We start from the raw sequence: 17,884 nt of genomic DNA, 5'->3' as shown, positions 1-17,884 counted from the left end.
ATAGTACTAATGGATTTTGACGTATAGGGTTTGTGAAACTGTTATTACTGCCTGAGAGAGTACTTTTATCAGCTAGGGTGCAATACATTTTGCGCATTCAATATAGATGTCTTCACCACGTTGAACTGCTAGCGAAAAACAACATGACACACATATGCCTACTGAAAACTCGGCAGCTACCTATTATGTCGGTATTTATCAATTATAAATTGAAAAAATAACATAAAAAGAGGTGCAATAAACCACCACGGGTTGGGACGCACTAAGAAAGCAGTATTGTGTTGGGCTGGTATTATTTCAGGAAGTACAGAGCAGCATGAGCCGCTTGCATGCTGGGAGTTGTGGTTCCACGGCTGTGATCTGCGCTGCGCAGACTGATGACTTGGCGGCTGCGCACAACCCGCCGGGACATGTGGTTCTCTTCTCCGCATGAACCGGGCTGTTTGGGAACAAGGAACTATATTCCCAGAGTGCTCCGCGCTCGGCCTTGCTCTCCCGGGAGGCGCTTGCACGCTGCCCTTGAAGCTGTTTCCGGGCACGCTTGGCTGGCCGGGAGGTGTAGTCGTCTTTTAGCTCGCGTCTACGTACCGCTGGCCTCTGAGACCACTTCCGGTACCGTAGGCCGCTAGGTGTTGTATTCCGCCCATGGTCCTTCTGCCCTACGCAGTTCTGTGACGTCACTGCCGGTGGCGCGCGGATCGCCGGGGGTTGTAGTCTAGTGTACACTCTTCTCCCAGGGATCACCGCGTCTGTTCGGCCGCTCTTGCCCTTGGTGCTGTTTCCGGTGCCGGTGTTCCCGTGTCCGCCATGCAACTGTCAGTCGTCCGCCGCCTGCTCCGGCTCCGCGCCCCGCTCTGCCAGGCCCGGCGAGCGCTGGCGGCAGAGGCGGCAACCGGGGGCCCGCAGCCCATGAGCTTCACCTTCTGTTCCCCGGCAGAGGTGAGGGCAGAGGGAGGCCTCGGGGGCAGCGCTGGGGTTCATGGGGGTGTAGGAGCAGCGCTGGGGTACATGAGGGGGGTGTAGGGGCAGTGCTGGGGTATATGGGAGGAGTAGGGGCATTGCTGGGGGCTGCGGTACACGATGGAGGTGTAGGAACAGTGCTGGGGTACATGAGGGGGGTGTAGTGGATGCTGGGGTACATGAGTACGGGAGGTGCTGGGTTGCTGAGAGGCTGCGATACATGGGGTAACGGCAGTGCTGGGGTACATGATGGGGTGTAGGTACAGTGCTGGGGTACATGATGGGGTGTAGGTACAGTGCTGGGGTACATGATGGGGTGTAGGTACGGTGCTGGGGTACATGATGGGGTGTAGGTACGGTGCTGGGGTACACGATGGGGTGTAGGGACAGTGCTGGGGGTTCATGATGGGGTGTAGTGGCAGTGCCGGGGTACATGGGTGTAGGGGAGGTGCTGGGGTATATGGGAGGAGTGTAGGGGCATTGCTCTGGGGCTGCATTACATGGGTGTAGGGGTAATGCTGGGGTACATGATGGGAGTATAGGGGGTTCCGGATGTAGGGACGGTGCTGGGGTACATGGATGTTGGGGTATATGGGATGAGTGTAGGGGCATTGCTGGGGGCTGTGGTACATGGGTGTAAGGGCAATGCTGGGGTACATGATGGGAGTATAGGGGGTGCCGGATGTAGGGACGGTGCTGGGGTACATGAAGGTGTTGTATGGGCAGTGCTGGGGTACTTTGAAGGTGTAGGGGAGGTGCTGGTGTACATGATGGTGTAGGAGCAGTGCAAGGGTACATGGGTGTAGGGGAGGTGCTAGGATATATGGGAGTAGTTTAGGGGCATTTCTGGGGGCTGCGGTACATGATGGAGGTGTAGGAGCAGTGCTGGGGTACATGATGGAGGTGTAGGATCGGCGCTGGGATACATGATGGTGTGTAGGGGCAGTGCTGGGGTACATGGAGGTAGGGCAGTGCTGGGGTATATGGGAGGCGTGTAGGGGCAGTGCTAGGGTGCATGGGGGGCTCTGCATGCCAACACACAATTCAGTGGGTAGACTCCCGATTTTTAAGACAATGTAATTTAAAGCTTTCTCATTTGATATCTCCACTTCGTTGAAAGTCTATGGGGACAATTCACCTCCCATATTAATTTTTCAGAATCTTTCCTGCTTCCAGTTGTGCGCCATGTATGTTCCTGGTGGGGTACAACTAAATGTTAATGAAAGATAAGGCCTGCCCCTGCAGAGGCCAAACTGGAGGCTGCTGAGAGGGCGTAGGGGAGGTGGGCAGTGTTATTACATAACTGTCACCAGGCTCCAACCTTGAGCTTTCCATTTTCAAATCCTTGTTTTCAGCTGTGATAGTCTAAATTGTTTATATAATGATCACCAGGACAATAACTCTCGACTGCTGTGGTTTAAACAAATTCACAATTTTAGAGACTGGTGTCGCTGAGAAAATGGATCTATCTGATGCAATTAGATGTGGGGGGACATGAAAGGAATCAAGAAGAACTTTGGGGGTGGGGGACGGAGGTCGTTTGGGCTATAAATCAACATCCGATTCCATTTAGAGGCGATCTTGAGATAGATGCACTCAGCCTTGAGAATTGGCTTGAGTGCCGCGCCTCAGAGCTGGCTCCCCTCACCGCTCGAGTGGCTAAATCTACTCACGTCTCTGCTTCGTGGTTTACTGAAACTTAAAATTGTCAAGGACTTCTCATCCCCTAGTGCGTTGGGAATTCCGTTTACCTCCACGTCTGCCTGGGTTCACCATATCGCTAGCTTCTTCTACGGTAAAATTTGTACTGTCCAAAAGTCTTTTGTGACTCTCTCCTCAGCTAAGGAAGACGAGGCGAGGTTTTTGCGCCTGGCCAGCTCTGGGGCTGGATCTTCTTTTACTCAATTTCCTCCCATCTCCTTACAGAAATCCCTTGAGATAATGAACACCTTGAAGTCAGGCTCTCCTTCGGACCCCTGTCCAGCAAAAATACTGTCGGTCATTGCTGAGACCATAAATCCAGCTGTCAATTTGGTCTTGAATACTTCATTACAAAGGGGGAAGGTACCTAGTAGCTGGAAAAAGGCCAAAATTATTCCCCTATTGAAGAAACCTTCTGCAGATCCAACAGTAGCCTCTAACTACAGGCCTATATCATTGCTGCCTTTCTTCTCCAAAGCCCTAGAAAAGTACGTCACTCTAGTATTGACTGAGTACGTGGAAGCTAACCACGTACTCCATGATAGTCAGTCTGGATTTAGAGCCCCTCTTAGTACTGAAACAGCTTTATTGGAAGTCTCAGGAACCATCAAAACACAGCTAGATAAAGGGGGAAGTGCAGTGCTGATACTACTGGACCTGTCCGCGGCCTTTGATACCGTGCCCCATGACCAGCTTTTGCAGAGGCTACTTGATTGTGGCATCGGGGGGGGGGGGGGGGGGGGGGGGCACAGTACTCAAGTGGTTTGCTTCTTTTCTGAGTGATCGTCGGCAGGCAATTTGCCCCCCCCCTTCTCAGCCCCCCATTCTGCCTATAAAAGTGGGGGTTTCGCAGGGATCTATTTTGAGCCTGTCACTCTTTAATATTTACATGGCCCGTCTCACACTTTTAGCAGAGTCACATGGCGCCAAGATAGTATCATATGCCGATTATACTCAACTGTTCTTTACGTGCGTCAAAGGCACTGATTTTAGAGGCAACGATATCGTCTGTCTGACTGAGGTTTTCTCTTGGTTACGGCATAAAACCCTGAAAAGTCAGAGGTTATCTTCTTTGTTTGTACGCCCTGTGAATCATGGCACCAATGGTGGCCTCGTGATATGTCCCCTCCCACAGCTCCATTGAATACGGTGAAGAACTTGGGGGTCAAGCTGGATGCCACTCTAACAATGAAGGCCCAAATTCAAACTGTCACTGGCACTTGTTTCAGCATGTTAAAAATGCTAAAAAAAACTTTCTTCCCCTGCTACCGGTCGAGTATCGAAATATTATTGTACAAGCCTTAATAATTTCCAGGCTGGATTACGTCAATGTTTTGTATCTGGGCCTACCTGAGTACTTACTGAATCGCCTGCAAATGGTTCAGAATGCGGCGGCCAGAGCCATTCTCATGGTGGGACCCAGAGAGCGTATGACAATCCACCGGAAGACCTTACACTGGCTACCGGTACAGAAGAGGATCCAGTTTAAGGCTCTGGTTTTGGCTTTTCGGGCCACTCATGGCACCGGTGCTGTATATCTCAGGAGAAGGGTCCAGCACTATGAGCCGCAGCGTGCCCTGAGGTCCTCAGGGCAGTCTCTGATGTGCATTTATAAATTTGCCCGCTCCCGGGTAGGTGGTCGCTCCTTCCAAGTGCTGGCAGCCCGCTTATGGAATTGTCTGCCTCTTCATCTCGGGCAGGCCCTGGACCTGCTCACCTTTAGGAGACCTCTAAAAACCTGGCTCTTCCAGCAATAATTTTCTTTGGGCGGCACGGCCTTTGGGCTATGGTTTCCCGTCATGTGGTGGGTCTTAAGCGCCAGGACACTCTGCGGAGTAGCCGTGCACTTTATAAGTGCCTATTGTCATTTAATTTCATAAACCGGATTTATAGTCGGGATTCTAGGTTTGAGTGGTTGTGCGCTTTATACGTTTATTTATTTGATGTTTTATAGAGCGCTAACGTGACTCGTTAGGGTATCGGAGTGCTTTACAGGGATAAACATGTTACAAACAGGTTAGGCATAGGCAAAACACAAGGAATGGGGGTTAGGGAATTGAACACAATAGGACCAGCAGAGATGTATTCAATAATCAGTGCACAACCAAAATCAGCAAGCGACATGTCCGCGATTTAAAAAAAAAAAGGAAAACCAGCAATTGTATACAAGGGGACAAATGATGGCAAAAGGCAGAGAGAACCGGCAGAACATTTGAAGGAGTGAGTTGGTACACAGAGAGGGCCGAGCAGGACAGGAGATAATGCACAGAAATAAAAGCCATGATAAAAGGTATGCGCGACAAGATTTATTGAAGGAATTAGCTCATTAGGAAGGTTTAAGTTCTGATTTAATCCATTGATCCAATTTCAGGGCGGGTGAATTAAAAAATGGTGTTCAATTCAGCGGAAGGATAACATCATGGTCCTTCATGGGCGGTGATGCCTCGGAACTGCTGGTGGCCTCATCAGGAGTGTTTCGGGTCTCAACACTTTATTTAGCTCTGTCTGCCAGACCAGGAATATACGTGCATGTTTAAGGTCACATCTGGAGTGTATGTACCTGAAACTGGAGGCCATGTATGGCGTGTATGTACCTGAATCTGGAGGCCATGTCTGGCGTGTCAGTGCTAGAGGCCATATCTTGAGGGTGCGTGCTTGGGGCTCGAGGCAGAGTCTTGAGTGCCCGTGCCCCGATCTGGACACATTGTCTGGAGTGTATGTTCCCAGACCCGAAGGTCCTGTCTGGAGTTTACCCCCTTTTCTGAAGGCCACACATAGTTTGGTTTTGTTCAGACCCGGAGGTTATATGTGCCTGTGGTTGTTTGATGTTAGAATGTTTGTACTTAGCTTTGGTTGCCAACAATACATCAGATAGAACAACAACTTGGAGAAAGTCCAAAGCCGGCGCTGTGAGTGACGCACAACTGAGCCTTTGAGTGTAATAATGTTTCCTCTTTTCCTCCAGGTCTTCTTTAGTGGTGCAAGTGTGAAGCAAGTGGATGTCCCCACCATGACGGGAGCCTTTGGTATCCTTCCTGCTCATGTCCCAACCCTCCAGGTCCTGGCCCCTGGCGTTGTTACCGTGTTCAGTGATGAAGGGGTTGCTTCCAAGTACTTTGGTGAGTATGTTGGTTGAGATGGAGTGCTTTGGTATGTGGTATATTGCGTGTGTTACCCACATGCTCTTGTGTATTAACCAGTCTGGAGGCGAGAAGACTACTAACTCACGACCTCTGCTTCTGACATTGGTCATCCACCGAGAACCAGATTCACCCGGGGATTGGAGATTAGTCTTAAAAAAACACTAAGTAGTACTAGACACTTTTGTCTTTTTTTTACTCTGCTAAATGTGTGATGGCCCAGTTTGTCTGGGGTATTTTCTCTCATACATTTGTCAGTTTGACCCTCAGTGGTCTTAAGCAGTTTTTTGTAAGGTAGATGTTTCCATGCACATTTACTGTAGTCATTGCTGTATGTAGTGACTCTGTTCTTTCTAATCCCCTTTCTGGTTTAAGGTTTCATGTTCTTTGAACAGTTAGCTTGATGTAGACGGGGTTTCATGGGCTGGAGGTGTGCTGGTAGCTCACCTTGTTTCCTGCTGTTTGTTTGTTGCAGTGAGCAGCGGCTCGGTTACAGTCAACCCAGACTCCTCGGTGCAGCTGCTGGCAGAGGAAGCATATCCTTTAGACATGCTGGACATCAACGTAAGTAATGCCCAGCTCCTTGGAATGAGCTTGGGGGATAAGTACTACAGTAGAAGTAGTGTTCCTGTTGTATGGTCTGGTGGACGCAGCGCAGACGTTGCTGGGGTTGGTTAGTGTTGCCCCAGCAGCCTTCGCTCTCCTCTCATCCCTGGCATGGCTCGTAGGGGCTGGAGACCTGTCTCGGGGCAGTGGAGGGCTCCTGAATTGCTGCTGATTCTTCAGCGTTGCATCTTTGACTTCATCAGACGGTTTCTGCTGTGAGCCGGTCGATCCCAGAACCGCTTTCAGCTGATCTAATGTTCAGTTCTTTGGATGATCTCATAACCATGCACAACAATTTCTTTTTAAATAAATACATTAGACACCTTAAAATCCCCAGGCTGAAAGGTGCGCTGTAAAGTGCCACTGTGAACTCTCTTTTCACCTGAAGGAATGTTAACACGACTAGCTCGGGGTCCGGCTCACTTGCTGCTTCCCTCTATATGGCACTGGCGGCAGATGTTGTAAGACAATTTTCGTTTCTTTGTAATATAACACAATCCTTACTTGTGTGGAGGGCGGATCATGGCACTTGTCAGAAGGTTATGCTAAAAAACGCGTCGGAAAGCTTTCAGAGTTTGGGTCTAGGCCCATTCCATGAGGAGTGACTAGCAGCCACCCCGTGCAAGTTACCTGTGCCTTCTGCCACCTTTGAGCAGAACGGATGCAAAAGCATATTTGTCTGAAGGCATGAACGGTTCTAAACCCCAAGGATGTCTGTAGCTGCAGAAAACCACTAATCTGAGGGTAAATAGGTGACAACTACTCTGGTCTTCGTGGATTTGTGTAGCTTCGTAGTCCCTGTCACCATACAAGACCTAGGTAAGTGCGCTACTCTAGTGTCACTGGCAGGCGATACAACCAGTTGGTGTTACTTGAACTGATTGCCAAAATCGAGAGCCCTTGAAGGTAGATGAGAAAATTCGGCGTTTTGTTGTCACAGAATCTCCAGATAACAGCAGGTCATCTGTTGGGTTTCAGAACAGCTCCGCAGACCTGCTGAGGCCTCGTTTGGAAGGCCTTGAGTGGGTGCTGAGCAACTGTGTGTTCAAAGACATCCTCTCTAAGCGGAGAATCTAAAATCTTGACCTTGTTACCACCAGAAAGCAAAGATCGTTTGTTTCCAAGGTCTCGGATACATTAATGACATGTTTGCTCTTTCCTGCCATCTCCTCTTCTCCCATAATGACCTTCAACCTGAAGTAACAAAGGACAGAGGTAACCACCTTCACCAGACCCGTTGCACCATCATTGCGCTTAACTTTCTTTCGCTGTCTCAAGCGCTACTTGAAGTTTCTGTGAAGGCAGAATGGCCTGTCCGGGAGGGTGAACAAGAACCCACACCTCAGCCCTCAGTCTTTGAGGTGGATCCGTGGCTTCAGAGTACCTGCTGGGGACTCCTCAGGTGGCCTTGCAAGAAGAAGAGGGTGAAGGTGTAGGGACGTTTCATGAGATAAATGTTCCTTCAAGAAGCTTGGGTTCTGCATTTGGTGCCTCGAATGGCTGACTGGCTCACGGCCTTGTTAATAATAAACTCGCCACCGACCTTTCATAGTGGGCGGAATCCCGGCTTCATATTTCATCTGATAAATAAAATACGTCCAACCCAAAAAGATCGAGCGTTTTGTTTTTACTGCCCCAGAGCCTAAAGATTTCGTAAAGGGCTTTAGTTGCCTCACTCGCCCAGTCCAAAAATCTTTCCTCCAGACGAGCTGTACACCTTTCTGTCCAGAGCCGGCGGAGCTGAGTACTGGACGGTGTCCTTTCTAGTGCCAGTGACGTCAGAGTGAAAGGGGTCCATGCTTTATACTCTCCTGGGCCGCAGGTCCTCCGTATTCCACCACAAAGTGCTGTTTAAAACTAACTCCATCTGCCCAAAGATCGTATCAATTGTTCACATTAGGTGCACGGTTTTCTGCCAGCGGTGCTGTAAAATGATTGATATGTGCAAACCACTCGGTTTTATATTGTTGTAACAGACTGCCAGTTGACATCCTCGAAACAATCCATTGCCGCGATGGATACCTGCTGCCAAAAAGCCAGACGGTGGTTGCTATAGAACCATACCCCCCCGCCCCGGGATGACTGTGGCCCTTCTGGAAAATGCCTGTCTGACGTCTGCAGAGCGGCGCCCTAAGAAACCGATTCACATAAATCGATTTAAAAAATAAAATACATTTTTATTTGCATCCCCATTATAGTTATTACATCAGTGTCAAGATACATTTACATTGACCGTGTGCCCACCCCTTAACTAGTATTGGCATACATCGTGCAGAGATTGGTGGGGGTCTTTGGGATGTAAACACCAGAGCTCATGCGGCGGCGCCAGTGCCCCCTTCAGTGCAAGCACCACCACTGACGCGAGTCCTGTCGAGATCTGCACCGCTCTCCCTGGTGTTTAGTGTTCAATCTGAAATGGCAGCAGAGGTCACTGCAGCCTCCTGCAGAAACATCACATCATGCAATGGTGGGGCGGGGGGGTCGCGCATTGTGGGGGTAGTGTTGCGCATTGTTGGGGGCGGTGTCAGGCATGTAGGAGAAGGCAGAGGATACCATCCGTATGAGAAAACAGGAAGTGCCGTAAACACGTACAAGCTAGCAAGCACAGGGAGGTGAGACCAGGGGACCGCAGCATCTTAGACCCACAAGGGGTTGCATGAGTCTACGAGCATGAGGGCCTGTGCTGGTCAGCCAGGTCCTCACTGGAGCTTTCCAAGTCGACCGGCCGCGCCTCCCAGTCCGCCACCATAGGATACCTGCACAGACAACAAGCTTCAGTCATTTGAGACCCACCTTGCGCCAGTGAGCTTTACCTGGTGGTGTCCAAGCTTTCCATTGAATGGTTATGAGTCGATGTGCGATCTGCAACACCAACACAACTCCACGGTATGACCCTAAAACACACCTCGGTGGACCAGAGTTACATGGCTTACAAATTATACATTGTTATTTAAGGTACAACAGTTACATAAGATGCAGGATCCCTCCCCAACAAGGGGAGAGGAGTGCTTTGGTCACGGGCACACTGAGGAATGAAGGAGGGAAGAGGTGGGGGAGGGGGTGGGATACCCGGCAGGAACACAGAGTCCGACGTCCGGCAGGGTATGGTAAGGGGATCCGTCCCATTCCTCCACTAGTTGTCACCCTTGTCACGGTTGACTCTCTCAGCGGGGTCGCTGAGACTTCATGGCATAAGATGCTGGATCCCTACCCAACAAGGGGAGGGGAGTGCTTTGGTCACAGGCACACTCTGAGGAATGAAGGAGGGAAAAGGTGGGGGAGGGGGGAGGAAACCCAGCAGGAACACAGTGTCTGACATCAGGCAGGGTAGGAGACGGCTCCCAGTGGTAAGGGGGTCAGTCTCAGTCCTCCACTATGTGTGACACCCTTGTCACTGTGGACTCTCTAAGAGGGGTCTCTGAGACTCCAGGGCAAAGATGCTGGATCCATCCCAAACAAGGGGAGTAGGAGCGCTTTGGACAAGGGCATAGTTATGGGGGCCATTTAAGGAGTCAAGCAGGTGTAGAAAGGCGTTCCCTGTAAAAGGGTCTAATGGTATTGTCTCTTCCCACTTGGCAGATGATTCGGAGCGCTTAACATGAGGAACTTTACATTACAAATTGACATACAATATCAGAGCGCAGAGGAACATGGGTAGAGATTCTTTATTTGCCTGGACTTTCCAATAGAAATCTGACCTTGTGATACATTCTGGGACGCCGGAGGTCTTACACCCGTAAAACTGCGAACGGCATTCATCAGTTAACAATAATGTGTCTATGCACTACCCTTGCTTTGTTTTCGTTTTTTGGGGGCCCAGTCCAGTTTTATTTTCATCCAAATTAATTTTGTAGTGCTAAACTGCATTGCTAATTGGCTTTGTTTAAAAATACAATGTATCAGTTGTATGTCGGTTTCTTTCGTAAGATAGTTTTCAAGAATGAAAAGCTAATGTAAGGAAATGTGCAGTGGGATGCTGCTTGCAGGCAGATATGTGTAGTTAGGAAAACATGCGAGTACGTATCCTCCTCCTCCGAATGTTGGTATCCTTTTGATAAAGAAACTTCGAGATTCCAATTGGTATTCTTGTATTTATATTTATTCTTGATTTATGAATTTCCATCAATCTCCAGACTCTTACAGGGATTACTTCTAGACATTCGACAGCCGACACGTGTTTCGCCCTTTGGCAATCATTCGGACGAGGGCTTTCTCAAGGCTGTAATGGATGTAAAGAACATCATGAGTTTAGCTGTAATTCGGGACCAGTCATAGCCACCACTGAGTGCTATGTAACAGGAGTGCAGCAAATTATTTTTAGAGAATTGAGTGATGGGTCCTGAGAACCCGGAAAAGGTGAAAAACTAGTGTAGCGAGTTTGAAATTTAGAAAAGGGAGTGAAAATAGACTACAAGAGTGCTGGCACAATTGAGATAAACTGCAATGTGCTATAGTGTGTGTGACTTAAAGTAAATGAAATAGCAGTGTTTGTAAAGTGCACAGCTACCTCCGGAGAGGTGTCCCGGCGCTGGGGGCCGTCGGGAAGATTAAGCGAGCAATTGCCCAGAGTCACATGGTGCTGGGCTAACCTGCCGCCGGCACTGGGGATCGAACTGTGAACCCTGTGGTCTGGAGTCGGGCACCCTGGCCGCTGCGCCACACCTCTTCCACCTAGTAGCCACTTCATACACTGAGTTAAGTTAGTAATCTGTGTGACACCTTTTGAGACGTGCACTTCGCCTATAGTTTGGCTGCAGGTGTCTGAGGCTCCAAGCGTTAAAGAAGAGGAGTCATTACTGTTGCAGAGTACATTACTACCATGAGCTCATTTTCGTTTCTAATTGTGTGTTTAGTTCTACGGTAAAAAGAGTAGAATATGCGAAGATTTAAAACCAGTAACTTTTGTAATTTTATCAGCAACACTTATTATGTAGCTTAGATTAGACAAAATACATTGCATCAGGGAAATCGAGGGAAAACAAATATGAGGAAAGAAGAAAAAAGAAAAAGTAATGTTGCATTTTAAACGTAGGCTGCTTTAGGGTGCCGATAGTGTTTATTAATTCAAAAATATGTTCATGAAGGAGGAATAGGATTCCAATAATAACTGTTCGTTCTTCCTCAGACTGCAAAGGCAAACTTGGAGAAGGCGCAGACGGAGCTGTCGAGCGCATCGGACGAGGTGGCCAAAGCGGAGGCCCTGATTGCTCTGGAGGCGACCCAGGCCATCGTGAAGGCTCTGGAGTGATCTAGGTGCGTCCCGGGTGTGGGTTAAGGGAACCAGAATGGTGAATTCAGTGTAGCTCAGCCCCTGGTGCACAACTGTTGTCACCACAATGCAGGCACTGCCTGGAAGCTTTGTTGCATACGGAGCATTGCTGGGTGACTAGTATGTGCCTCTTTATTGAGTACAAATAGGACCTGGAAACACTTTCCAAACGTGCCGCATGACTCGATGAGTGGAAGATTTAGAAGCATTGTGTGTTTGCAGTATTCGTTGGGCGTATGTGGGACTTGGACAATGCGTGTGCTATCTTCTGGGTACACGCTGGACCTGGAAGAAACCTTGCGCTTTCTGTCTTGAACGTTACCAGCCTCACCAGGTTCCTGCCTTCCTGCTTTTTGTATGCATGCAGGAGCCTAGTCCATGCCATTCCCATGCTGCACATGCCATCTGTTGGTTACTCTTGTATGATATCTGGGCACAGACCTTCGACACTTAACCCTCTCTTTTGTTTATTCCTCAGGCTCCTCAATCCCAGATGTGCCCTCCACGTCACCCCCTTTGTACAGAGTATTATATTGTAGACTGACGAGAGACAATAAATGGAAAAAACAACCACTTCAGTCTGGTTTATTTTGTCTTTGTGCGTGTTTCAAGGTTTACTTACACAGCACTGGTCTCAGGGTGTGGACAGTGGAGCACAGTCCTCTCGTCTCGCTCCTTCTTGTGATTCCTGTTGTGATCCTGTGCCGCCTCCGTGCTCTTACTGCTTGCTGTGCTCATCCTGCTTCCTCTTCAACACTTTTTGTTCCTTCTCTGTGCACTTACTGATGCTCCCTCCTTCCTCTTCCTCACTGCTCATGTGCCTCCTTGCTCCCCCATGTCCTAGTGTTCCCCATTCCCACCCCCATGTCCTGGTGTTCCCTGCTCCCCACCCCCCATCTGTCCTGGTGTTCCCCACTTCCGGTCTGTATCCTCATTGTGTTGGCAGTTGAAACTGCCTTTCTTTATTCCCTAAAACTTTGATGCAGATTCTTTTTTAATCTAACGGAGTTATGATGCTTGTACTTTTTGTTGGTATCCAGTGAATGAGAAGACACGTTGCAGCCTTTCCATTGGGTAGAAGGTGCCCCTTGGGACGGACCTCATTGGCATGTGGTATCGGGGACAGATCCTAGTCCGTAGTTAGGTTTCTCAGTCCTCTTGCCACAGCTAGCGGGGCATCGAGTTCCTTCGGCCATATGTTGGTCGCTGGTGTCTGTGCCATGGTCTGCTGGTCGTGATCCGTCTTTGCGGTATTTGACCTATAGGTGGTTAATCATCATTCCTGCACCCAAGGCGCACAGGTGATCACTACATCTTAACATGTAGAAGTTTTCTGGGCCTCATTTGAAATGCTCATAATTGCAACATGTAAGTTTGAACAGTCCAATCAGGTGTGTTAAGGGATAACAAAGATGTGGAATAGGAGAAGAGAGGTGATAGACCACTGGTGGGCGCCATAATGTTGGGAGGGGGTAGAAACGAAAGCTTTCCTTCTTTGAGGTATGAGTCAATCCATTTTATGGCGTCTTCACATAATCCGTGATGGAGTCTCTGTAGAAGGGTCTGGACATGAGCAGAGTCAAATACTAGAAGTCCAGACGCTGGATGGCAGTCACTCTCTTATTGTCCACTGTGATTGTTTGTGCATCTCATGTGGCTATGAGGGCTGACTGCATCCAGTAAGGTATCTTTAAGCTCTGCGTTTCCAGGGAGGCGGTCTACAGGTGAAAGGAACAAGCGACGGTTGCAGTCGGGTGAGAACTTACCAGCAAGGATTCAGTGGCGCTCTGGGTGGCGTCATGGGACGGGGAGGAGTGGCTGGGGGAGGTGCAACCTGGGAATGTGGTGATTATGTGCTCACACCGTGACCTAATCTTTAACTTCCTCCTGTCACATGACTTGGTTGGTGTCTGCTGTTTTTGTTGAGTTCTTCCTGTGGTGGATTGTCCTGGGTTAAATTATTCCCCAGAGCTCAGTGTGTTTTTCCTCACCCTGTGGATGTGTGAGGTTTGTACCCTTGAGTGCTGGTCTCCTTCGATCAGTGACAGCTCTCGCCTCATTGGCTCTATCTGAGGTTTGTCCCCAGAGGTGCTAATCCTGTGCAGTCAGTGACAGCGCTCCCCGTTATGGACCTACATGAGGCTTGCACAATGAAGCTCTATTCTGTCCCCTCTTAGGCTGTATGAGGTTTGTCCCCAGAGGTGGTAGTGTTGTACAGCCAGTGACCGCTCTCCCCGGTATGCATCTACATGAGGTTTGTACCATGAAGCCCTATTCTGTCCCCTCTGTGTGTATGAGGTGTGTCCCCAGATGTGCTAGTCCCCGACATCCAGTGACCGCTTTGCACTGCAGTCGTGAGTGGCTGCTGAAGGTCCAGAGGAGGATGCAGAGTTTCTGACCCTAGCTCTTTCCAGGCCCAAACGGGCAGCAGCCGTAACCTGTCGCACTGTACCGGGTGCTGTAATGGTTCTGTAGCCTCTGAGGGAATTACTTCTGAGCAAAGGTCCTACTCAGACCTTGTTCTCCAGGAGAACCTTTAGTGTCAGCGCTGGTTTCATTTCGGGTCAGACTTCACTTCCAAAGTCTGTCAGAGCTTCTAACTGCCCTTGAGCTCGCCCTTTGGATGTGGAGTGTGGTCGCCTTCCGCATGGACCTTTAGTAGTGACTATGGGGTAGAGTCATGGGTGCAGTCCTCTTTCTGTTGCTATTCCTCTTTTATTGATTTATGATCGCGGGGTAGCATTGCCATCTCATGGTGCGCATGAACCTCGACGCTTCCCTCCAGCCCCTGTACTGTGGCCCACGCACAGCCACTGGATGGCACCACCCCTTGGGTGCATCTCTGCAGATGTCACAGAGGTGACCCTCTTACTTTGGGCTGTGCTTGACAGACTAACCCTGTAGATCTTTGAAACCCCTGCCTCCCCCTCAGCCACTGGACAATCACTACCCCATTCCTCCACTAGTTGTCACCCTTGTCACGGTTGACTCTCTCAGCGGGGTCGCTGAGACTTCATGGCATAAGATGCTGGATCCCTACCCAACAAGGGGAGGGGAGTGCTTTGGTCACAGGCACACTCTGAGGAATGAAGGAGGGAAAAGGTGGGGGAGGGGGGAGGAAACCCAGCAGGAACACAGTGTCTGACATCAGGCAGGGTAGGAGACGGCTCCCAGTGGTAAGGGGGTCAGTCTCAGTCCTCCACTATGTGTGACACCCTTGTCACTGTGGACTCTCTAAGAGGGGTCTCTGAGACTCCAGGGCAAAGATGCTGGATCCATCCCAAACAAGGGGAGTAGGAGCGCTTTGGACAAGGGCATAGTTATGGGGGCCATTTAAGGAGTCAAGCAGGTGTAGAAAGGCGTTCCCTGTAAAAGGGTCTAATGGTATTGTCTCTTCCCACTTGGCAGATGATTCGGAGCGCTTAACATGAGGAACTTTACATTACAAATTGACATACAATATCAGAGCGCAGAGGAACATGGGTAGAGATTCTTTATTTGCCTGGACTTTCCAATAGAAATCTGACCTTGTGATACATTCTGGGACGCCGGAGGTCTTACACCCGTAAAACTGCGAACGGCATTCATCAGTTAACAATAATGTGTCTATGCACTACCCTTGCTTTGTTTTCGTTTTTTGGGGGCCCAGTCCAGTTTTATTTTCATCCAAATTAATTTTGTAGTGCTAAACTGCATTGCTAATTGGCTTTGTTTAAAAATACAATGTATCAGTTGTATGTCGGTTTCTTTCGTAAGATAGTTTTCAAGAATGAAAAGCTAATGTAAGGAAATGTGCAGTGGGATGCTGCTTGCAGGCAGATATGTGTAGTTAGGAAAACATGCGAGTACGTATCCTCCTCCTCCGAATGTTGGTATCCTTTTGATAAAGAAACTTCGAGATTCCAATTGGTATTCTTGTATTTATATTTATTCTTGATTTATGAATTTCCATCAATCTCCAGACTCTTACAGGGATTACTTCTAGACATTCGACAGCCGACACGTGTTTCGCCCTTTGGCAATCATTCGGACGAGGGCTTTCTCAAGGCTGTAATGGATGTAAAGAACATCATGAGTTTAGCTGTAATTCGGGACCAGTCATAGCCACCACTGAGTGCTATGTAACAGGAGTGCAGCAAATTATTTTTAGAGAATTGAGTGATGGGTCCTGAGAACCCGGAAAAGGTGAAAAACTAGTGTAGCGAGTTTGAAATTTAGAAAAGGGAGTGAAAATAGACTACAAGAGTGCTGGCACAATTGAGATAAACTGCAATGTGCTATAGTGTGTGTGACTTAAAGTAAATGAAATAGCAGTGTTTGTAAAGTGCACAGCTACCTCCGGAGAGGTGTCCCGGCGCTGGGGGCCGTCGGGAAGATTAAGCGAGCAATTGCCCAGAGTCACATGGTGCTGGGCTAACCTGCCGCCGGCACTGGGGATCGAACTGTGAACCCTGTGGTCTGGAGTCGGGCACCCTGGCCGCTGCGCCACACCTCTTCCACCTAGTAGCCACTTCATACACTGAGTTAAGTTAGTAATCTGTGTGACACCTTTTGAGACGTGCACTTCGCCTATAGTTTGGCTGCAGGTGTCTGAGGCTCCAAGCGTTAAAGAAGAGGAGTCATTACTGTTGCAGAGTACATTACTACCATGAGCTCATTTTCGTTTCTAATTGTGTGTTTAGTTCTACGGTAAAAAGAGTAGAATATGCGAAGATTTAAAACCAGTAACTTTTGTAATTTTATCAGCAACACTTATTATGTAGCTTAGATTAGACAAAATACATTGCATCAGGGAAATCGAGGGAAAACAAATATGAGGAAAGAAGAAAAAAGAAAAAGTAATGTTGCATTTTAAACGTAGGCTGCTTTAGGGTGCCGATAGTGTTTATTAATTCAAAAATATGTTCATGAAGGAGGAATAGGATTCCAATAATAACTGTTCGTTCTTCCTCAGACTGCAAAGGCAAACTTGGAGAAGGCGCAGACGGAGCTGTCGAGCGCATCGGACGAGGTGGCCAAAGCGGAGGCCCTGATTGCTCTGGAGGCGACCCAGGCCATCGTGAAGGCTCTGGAGTGATCTAGGTGCGTCCCGGGTGTGGGTTAAGGGAACCAGAATGGTGAATTCAGTGTAGCTCAGCCCCTGGTGCACAACTGTTGTCACCACAATGCAGGCACTGCCTGGAAGCTTTGTTGCATACGGAGCATTGCTGGGTGACTAGTATGTGCCTCTTTATTGAGTACAAATAGGACCTGGAAACACTTTCCAAACGTGCCGCATGACTCGATGAGTGGAAGATTTAGAAGCATTGTGTGTTTGCAGTATTCGTTGGGCGTATGTGGGACTTGGACAATGCGTGTGCTATCTTCTGGGTACACGCTGGACCTGGAAGAAACCTTGCGCTTTCTGTCTTGAACGTTACCAGCCTCACCAGGTTCCTGCCTTCCTGCTTTTTGTATGCATGCAGGAGCCTAGTCCATGCCATTCCCATGCTGCACATGCCATCTGTTGGTTACTCTTGTATGATATCTGGGCACAGACCTTCGACACTTAACCCTCTCTTTTGTTTATTCCTCAGGCTCCTCAATCCCAGATGTGCCCTCCACGTCACCCCCTTTGTACAGAGTATTATATTGTAGACTGACGAGAGACAATAAATGGAAAAAACAACCACTTCAGTCTGGTTTATTTTGTCTTTGTGCGTGTTTCAAGGTTTACTTACACAGCACTGGTCTCAGGGTGTGGACAGTGGAGCACAGTCCTCTCGTCTCGCTCCTTCTTGTGATTCCTGTTGTGATCCTGTGCCGCCTCCGTGCTCTTACTGCTTGCTGTGCTCATCCTGCTTCCTCTTCAACACTTTTTGTTCCTTCTCTGTGCACTTACTGATGCTCCCTCCTTCCTCTTCCTCACTGCTCATGTGCCTCCTTGCTCCCCCATGTCCTAGTGTTCCCCATTCCCACCCCCATGTCCTGGTGTTCCCTGCTCCCCACCCCCCATCTGTCCTGGTGTTCCCCACTTCCGGTCTGTATCCTCATTGTGTTGGCAGTTGAAACTGCCTTTCTTTATTCCCTAAAACTTTGATGCAGATTCTTTTTTAATCTAACGGAGTTATGATGCTTGTACTTTTTGTTGGTATCCAGTGAATGAGAAGACACGTTGCAGCCTTTCCATTGGGTAGAAGGTGCCCCTTGGGACGGACCTCATTGGCAT

At 48.9% G+C, this 17,884-nt stretch overlaps 1 protein-coding gene and 1 long non-coding RNA gene across 2 annotated transcripts; both read left to right on the top strand.

Annotated features, from left to right (window-relative positions):
* The first annotated feature begins 459 nt into the window (after positions 1-459).
* ATP5F1D (ATP synthase F1 subunit delta) lies at positions 460-12,249 on the top strand. Its single transcript, XM_085639374.1, has 5 exons — positions 460-939; positions 5,627-5,780; positions 6,277-6,365; positions 11,533-11,660; positions 12,155-12,249. Exons 1-4 carry the CDS (start codon positions 808-810, stop codon positions 11,653-11,655), a joined length of 498 nt encoding a protein of 165 aa, XP_085495500.1. The 5' UTR covers positions 460-807; the 3' UTR covers positions 11,656-11,660; positions 12,155-12,249.
* A 4,379-nt stretch (positions 12,250-16,628) lies between these two features.
* LOC146772147 (uncharacterized) lies at positions 16,629-17,347 on the top strand. Its single transcript, XR_014972333.1, has 2 exons — positions 16,629-16,758; positions 17,253-17,347. It is a non-coding gene; the product is annotated as an uncharacterized LOC146772147 (long non-coding RNA).
* Positions 17,348-17,884: the final 537 nt, after the last annotated feature.

The sequence above is a fragment of the Triturus cristatus genome, chromosome 12, assembly GCF_964204655.1.
Source record: "Triturus cristatus chromosome 12, aTriCri1.1, whole genome shotgun sequence".
NCBI classification, from domain to species: Eukaryota; Metazoa; Chordata; class Amphibia; order Caudata; family Salamandridae; genus Triturus; species Triturus cristatus.
Note: the sequence above shows the minus strand (reverse complement) of the source record. Positions and strands in the feature narration are given on the sequence as shown.

Coding starts and splice junctions, on each gene's coding strand:
- ATP5F1D (XM_085639374.1), top strand. CDS start 808: ATGCAACTGTCAGTCGTCCGCCGCCTGCTCCGGCTCCGCGCCCCGCTC. Junction 5,781..6,276: donor GGTTGCTTCCAAGTACTTTG/GTGAGTATGTTG, acceptor TGTTTGTTGCAG/TGAGCAGCGGCTCGGTTACA. Junction 6,366..11,532: donor TAGACATGCTGGACATCAAC/GTAAGTAATGCC, acceptor GTTCTTCCTCAG/ACTGCAAAGGCAAACTTGGA.